Source organism: Penaeus chinensis, chromosome 10 (genome assembly GCF_019202785.1).
Source record: "Penaeus chinensis breed Huanghai No. 1 chromosome 10, ASM1920278v2, whole genome shotgun sequence".
Taxonomy (NCBI): domain Eukaryota; kingdom Metazoa; phylum Arthropoda; class Malacostraca; order Decapoda; family Penaeidae; genus Penaeus; species Penaeus chinensis.
This window is the reverse complement of record NC_061828.1, coordinates 24559236-24566735: the sequence shown is the minus strand read 5'-3', so window position 1 is coordinate 24566735 and position 7500 is coordinate 24559236. Positions and strand designations below refer to the sequence as shown.

At 38.9% G+C, this 7500-nt stretch overlaps 1 protein-coding gene across 6 annotated transcripts in view; it reads right to left on the bottom strand.

The window, feature by feature from the left end:
- Positions 1 to 7500, bottom strand: part of LOC125029734 (Down syndrome cell adhesion molecule-like protein Dscam2) — a 349890-nt gene that overhangs the window by 167389 nt on the left and 175001 nt on the right. For all 6 annotated transcript variants that reach the window (XR_007115219.1, XM_047619839.1, XM_047619841.1 and 3 more), the window contains exons 17-18: positions 2104 to 2350; positions 1845 to 1979 (exon numbers count right to left, since the gene is read on the bottom strand). Coding sequence is in view for 5 of the 6 variants with exons in the window: in XM_047619839.1 (XP_047475795.1) it covers positions 1845 to 1979; positions 2104 to 2350 (382 nt within the window). In the remaining variant the exon portion in view is untranslated. The remainder of the gene's footprint in view (positions 1 to 1844; positions 1980 to 2103; positions 2351 to 7500) is intronic.

Genomic DNA, 7500 nt, shown 5'->3' with positions numbered 1-7500 from the left:
TCTATAAACGAGGAGTAGAAAAAAATGTATCAAGATTCAAAACTGAAGCAAGAAATGGCCAAAAGTTATTAAATGATGAATGCAAGAAAATGAGAGAAAACAAACTACTTTTTTGGAGAAAGACGTAGATCTCAGGCAGCGTATGAAAGGTATAAAGTAGGAATAAATGAATAAACCCAAACCATGAGGAAAGCGAAATTAAGCTTTGGAAAGGATAATCAATAAATGTACAAACCAACCAAAGCTATTCTTTAACTACATAAATTGTATGAATAAAACTAGAGATCAAATTAGCGCCATCAAAGACATCGTTTATACTAAGGGAGAGGAAATGAGTGAAATCCTTAATAAAACATAAAATTCAGCCAGTGTTTGTTCAGGACCGATACTTTGAAATGGCAAGTAACCGTACAAATATAAATCAAAATATCGGAAATATCACACTTGAAAAGAATGAAATAAAAGACCTACTGAAAGGTTTCGACAAGACTAAAGCTGAGGGACCAGATGAGATATCTAAATGGGTTCTGAGGGAATGTGCCGAAGAATTATGTACTCCGTTATTGTTAATATTCCAAAATTCAGTGAGACAAGGAAAACTACCAAAAGCTTGGAAACTTGAAAATGTTACACCTTTATACAAGAACGGCAACAAACAAAATCCTCTAAATTATAGACCCGTTTCGTTAACTAGTGTGGTATGCAAACTGTTAGAAAGGATAATCTGGAAACAGTGGGTTGAAGTACTTGAAAAACACAATATGATATCAAATAAACTATTTGATTTTAGGGAAGTAAGGTCATGCGTAGCAAATCCCATCTGCTTCTATGAGTTTCTGAAATACTACAAGAAAGAGACACCTGGCATTTGATCATGTGTCTCGTAAAAGACTATTATGGATATTAGAACAGCTAGGTGGAGTGAAAGGCAAACTAGAAGATTCTCTTCATGAAAGACATGAGAACCGTAATTAGAGGGAAGCACTCTGCATACCGACAAGTAACTAGCCTCAAGGATCGGTCTTGGCGCCGATAAGCAGACGACGCGAATTTGTAAAAAAAGGATAATCGACGATGCCTCGTGCTAATGTCTCCAAAGTGACATCGAGAACATACTCATTTGGAGTTGTACAAGGAAATTTAACACCAATAAATACCATGTTGTCAGGTTCGGAGAAAGTAAAAATCCAATATACCAACACAAGTTAGGAGACATAATATTAAACTAAGAGGGCATGAAGAGGGCATTCGTATATGTGGACGAAGACATAGTAAAGAAGGTCACTGTAGCCATAATAAGTGGTATGTAGTCCACACATAAAAGATACAGATAAACTAGAAAGAGTTCAAAGAGCAGCCACAAGATGGGCACCAACTCTAAGAGATATCAGCTACGAAGAAAGACTACCGAAAATAGGTCTTACAACTTTGGAAGAAAGAAGAAAAAGAGGTGGCACGATAATAATGTTCAACTACATTACAGGAAGGATGAAGTTAGACAAAAGATGATTTTATTATTGTGAACACAAGAAGGACGAGAGGACACAGCAAAAAGTTGAAAGTAAAAAGAGCCGAGAAAGATATCAAGAAGTTCAGTTTTCCAAACAGAAATATTGACACTTGTAACAATCTTCCAAATAACGCTGTAGTGTGCCAATACTGTACATCAATTTAAAAAGTAATATGATCATTCAAATATAGCAGACTGGACTGATCTATGCATCTATATATATATATATATACATTTATATATATATTTATATATATATATATATATATATATATATATATAAATCACCGAAATGACCCTAGATTGGAATATAAAGTCTTCAATGAACACTTACCTGTGCTGTTGATAATCATTATACGATAAGTCGTGATTGGAGAATTGCCATCGTGAGAAGGAGCTGACCAGGTGAGGTTGACTGTGCGCGATCCACTGTCTATAATCCGAGGTGGGCCCGGTGTCCCTGGTACCTCTGAAAAGAAACATAGAATAAGAACATTACCAAATATGTCGTGAGCACCCAACAAATCCCAAGGAAAATATCAAAAGCATTATATTACTATCACCCATAACAGGATTACCATGCACTTACTAACCTTGAACAATGAGACTGATGGTCTTTGTATCGTTCCCATAAATGTTCGTGGCAAGACAAAAAAAAACTTTTGAATCGTGTCTAGATTTTGTAGAAACACTTAAAACAGATCGGAAACCTTGTTCGCGATCGGTTGACACTGGCGACCCTGTACGTACAGAACTTCCCGTGGGAAAAGATGCCAATGAACCATTTAAAACAGCTTCCTTGATTTTTAGATGGCCGTCATTTAAACCCGGTGTTGTAATCTGAAAAGTTGGATTTTGGGGATAAACAATTATCAATATCTAACACATTTAATTACATTTGAAATCATCCTATATACAGAGCTAAGCAGAGATGAAACCCTAGAGTGTATAATGCTTTTTCTTATATTATAATATAATAATAAAGCAGAGTGTCTAATGTCTAAATATTCACATATTATTTTTCAATAAAATATCATTAAAAGAACTATCATATTACATTTTACCCCATGTGTGTATATACAGCATACCAAAGTGTGTACATATATACATACATGCACAAATATATATATGTGTGCGTGTGTTCATATAAACACACACACACACACACACACACACACACACACATATATATATATATATATATATATATATATATATATGTATGTATATATATGTATATATACATACATATACATAAATATTATATATATATTATATATACATACATACATATATATATGTATGCATATATTATATATGTATATATCTATATATCCCCTTGCCGACGGGTATGACGTGCTATGCCCACTGTGAGTACTTGTTTGATTGTTTTTACACATGGATGGCTACACTTGTACTAAGTCACCAATGAGCCAGTTACGAGTACTGCCTGTCTCGCCCGTTCACCCTTCTTTGATTTACGAAATATTTTATTTTACGTTGTTCAACACTCGTCCCAAGCCACCCTAATGGCAATGGAGGCATTAGGCCATTTGCCACGAGACTCCACGACCTCGTCGAGAAAGTCGGTATAGATCTCTCTACCATCGATACCCTGGTTCATTCAAATATAGCGCCATGGGAAACCCCCAACTTTTCTATCAATGAAGCCTGGCTTCCATCAGCCAAGGACATGGCGCCGATGGTGGAGGTACGCCAGAGGTTCAGAGAGATCCTTATTAAACATCTCAATTCTTTTCATATATATGCCGACGGCTCCAAGACAGATGAGTGTGTGGGTGCGGGTGTATGGTCGACTGAATGTGAACTAAAGTTCAAACTGCCGAATCATACTTCGATCTTTCTTGCTGAACTTTTTGCCATTGACAAAGCTATTGATTTTGCACTATCGACGACCCACAATAGAATAGTTATTTTTTCTGATTCATTAAGTTCACTTAAAGCTATTAAATCCTTAGAAACCACTAAAAGTGAACTGCTGGGTAATATCATTCGTAAGTTCCATGGTGCCAACAAATCAATCCAGTTAATATGGGTACCAGGCCACTCTGGTATCCATGGCAATGAACAGGCTGACAAATTATCCGGGTCAACTGGCGATCTGGACACTACCATAGTTCGTACAGATCTCAGGTGTTTTGTGTCTCTTATAAAAGCAAAAATTCATCTCCTGTGGCAAAGTGAGTGGACCAACCCCCCACGATGCCAAATATGCAATACCACCATAACAATAAACCACATCTTAACATCCTGCCAAAAATAGAATAATCAACGAAACCACATCATAAATTATTTCAGAATTAAAAACGAAGATTTAACAATATGAAATCTTCTTTCAAACGATGAAAAAATAATAAATAAAGTAATCGCTTTTATAAGGGAGACAAAACTTTATGACCTTATATAGATTGATAGAATAAATAGGATCCATTGGCTTAATAACCTTGGCCACATGCCGCTGGTTGATAGCCAAGAAATCAAAAAAAAAAAAAAAAAAAAAAAAAAACACACTCGTGGTTGAAACTACGTACTTATTGTTAAAACGCAGCAGCAGCCTCTCGTCTCGCAGGATATTATTGCTTCTGAGTTGTTCCTAAAGTAATTTTAAGTAAAGTAAAGAAAAACCTGTAATTACAGAACATTTATTGTGCTTTGCCAGTACCTTCAGTGCTTTTGTTTTGCAGGTGACACGAGGCTATAGTAGGCGTAGTCAGCACCACACCTCAGACCCGCAGCTCTCTTCTACACCAGGGTAGCCCTTGTGGCTTTGACCTCTGGGTAGGGAGGCCCAGTAGTCTGGGGCGTCATTTGGGCGCACTTTTACTTTGGTCCTGAATTGTTTTCCTCTTAATGTGACATTCCTAAGCCTACCGGAGTTCCCCGTGAACTCCCGTATTCGGCATTGAATTACCGTCCTTCGCCTAGGCAAGTTCGGCGGTAAGGAAGTGTCCCACACATAACTCGATCTCTCTGTGGTACTGGAGAATGCAACCATGCTTCCACTGGGGGGGTAGAGGACGAAAAACTGACTTACTCTCTTAGTTATTGCTGTTAGGTTGATAACAAAAGTTAATAGATTTTTTTTTTTTTTTTTTTTTTTTTTTTTTTTTGTCCCTTCAGGACTACGTTTTTGAGAAAAGGGGTCGGACCTGGTCCGATACCCTGGATGAGTGATACCCCGGCTACCCCTTCTCCTCAAGAAGGAGGGGCGACTCATGACCATTCTCTGACTAATTCGACCATGAACGGAACCTTCACTAATGACAAGACGAGACGACCAATTTTCAAAATCCCCACCCAGAATGCAAGGTTCGTGAATGTAAAATGCGTGAATGAAAATCAGTCGCTTTTGAACGTGAACCCCTTTATCATCAATAGGTCCTGGATGGTCAAGTGGACGGCGATTTTGATTTTGTAAAAAAATTGCAAGATGGAAGCCTCCTTGTTAAGGTACAATATAACTCCCAGATTAAGGATTTACTTAAGCTGACGCAAATTTATGATCTTCGAGTTAAAGTAATTATTCCTATTAGCCCAAATACCTGTAAGGGAGTAATCTTTCACAGGGATTTGAGGATGATGGAAGAAAGTGAAATTCTCGAGAGCATGAAGGACCAAGACGTAGTGGACGTTCATTGTATGACCAAGAAGGACGGGAATGTGCGAATGAAAACTGGACTGTGTTTTCTGACCTGTGCATTGAATAAAATCCCTGAGTATGTCAATGTGGGTTATGAACGTGTTCAAGTAAGACCTTATGTCCAAAAGCCAATGCATTGTAATAGATGCCAAAAATTCTGAGACACCTCATTAAGATGTATTGACAAAGATTCAACTAAATTTGTTTGCCGGAAATGTGCTGAAGCCCATGACACCATCACATGTACTAGCAAAATTTCCAAATGTGCTAACTGTGGAGATCCCCATCATTCAGGATCTGCCGAGTGCAGCATCCTGAAGAAGGAGACTGAGACATTGCATATATGAGAAAGCATGAAATTAGTTATACTGAAGCTAAGAGGAAAGTGGAAAGTTTAACACACAAACCCGATACTTCTTATGCTGCAGCAGTAACTAACAACACCCCTAGAGCAAGTGATGTCAGTCAGCAGCTTGCAGCTAATGATAAAGAAATCACTGAATTGAAACAAACGGTTAAGGATTTAAACATTAAAGTTTATCAGTTGATTACATTGGTCGATCAAATGCATCAACCCAGCATAAACATCTTAAGGAAGCCGATACCGAATCACAGTCCGGAGCGCACCTCCCCGTCCGGGCTTCTCCTGTGAGGATTTCGTCTGGCTCGCGATCGGTTTCTCGAGAGAGAAGCAGGTCGCAATCTGTCAGTCGTCTCCCTCGCTAGGAGGTGCAGGACATGTAGGCTTCCGTCTCCAAACCATCCCGTGAGAGGTCCCCAGGAAGCGAGGGAGTGGAGGCGCATCCCTCCCATAAAAAGAAAATGAAAACTGGTGGACAAGGCACTTCCAAACTCCATAAAACGTAATCTTCTAAGTAAATGACCTTAAATTATTTGCCTCGTTCTATGCTCCCAAAATTATAGTTCTCCAAGAAACACATTTAACACACCTCGTCTCTGACGAGGTTGTATCGCTGAGGAACTACCTTTTATGTCGGAAGGATCGTGAGGGTAGGGGTGGAGGCTGAGTCGCCATGTACATCCACCAAACCTCCCTTTTACAGAAGTGACTATTGATTCTACTTTGGAGTTTGTCGCATGCAGAGTAAACAATTAATGGCACGTATCTGACATATGTTCAGTTTATTATCCACTTGATAAAGTGATTATCTGTGATGAGCTCTTTGCTCTTCAGGAACGTCTGCCACAAAATAAAGTAATTTTAGGTGATTTTAATGCTCATCATACGTTATGGGGTTTCCTGCGGGTGGATGGTAGAGGTGAGCTAGTAGTCAAGTTGATTAACGAGTCTGATTTAGTCCTTCTGAACGATGGTAGTCCGACGCGGGTGGACGATAATACCGGTAATTTGAGCTTTATAGACATATCACTGGTCTCTTCATCAATAGCAGCCAACCATTGACGTGTAGTTGGGAAGCGATCATCTTCCCATTTTTAATTGAATATTCATGCAACATAGTGAGAACGCCTTCAGCGCCCAAATTTAACTTAAAGAGAGCAGACTGGGTCGCCTTCACAAGGAGCATCAAGCTCGAACTTGTTGGAGAAACCATTGATGATAAAGTAAACAATATTCAGAATTCGATTATAGAAGCAGCATTGCTATCCATTCCTAAAACTTCGACAGATAGCTTTAAGCATAGAGTTCCATGGTGGACACCAGATTGCCACAGGGTAAACGCAATAAGGCCCACAGGCTTTTCAAAAATATCACAAATGAGAAATTTTGCAACTACTAACAAGCAAGAGCTAGGGCTTGTAGAGTAATTAGACAAGCAAAGAGAGACTCCTGGCGGAGCTTTGTCTCTACAATAAACAGCAATACAAAAATATCAGAGGTTTGGTCCACTGTCAATAAAATCGATAAGAAAAAAACATCTTTCAAAATCAACATCCACGAGGGTAATAGTTTCGATTCACCTATAGACATTGCTAATGCACTCACCAGGCAGTTCTCTCATACAGCAGCTCAGCAAATTACCATCCCGCATTCCTGACCATCAAGGAAGCGGCTAAGCTGCAACCTATTCACTTTGCCATAGGAGATGACTTTGATTACAATCAAGATCTTACAATGGATGGAGCTTGTCCGAGCCCTAGAAGCTTGTAGAGGAAAATCCCCGGTCCCTGATGAGATTCGATATGAGATGATAAAGCATCTTAATCACGATGACATGATTAAGTTGCTAGAAGTGTACAATGAAATTTGGTAAAGTCACACTTTTCCAAACTCATGGCACTTCGCCCACATCATTCCCATACTGAAAGGAGGGGGTAATCCCAGATCTGCCATCTCCTACCGCCCAAT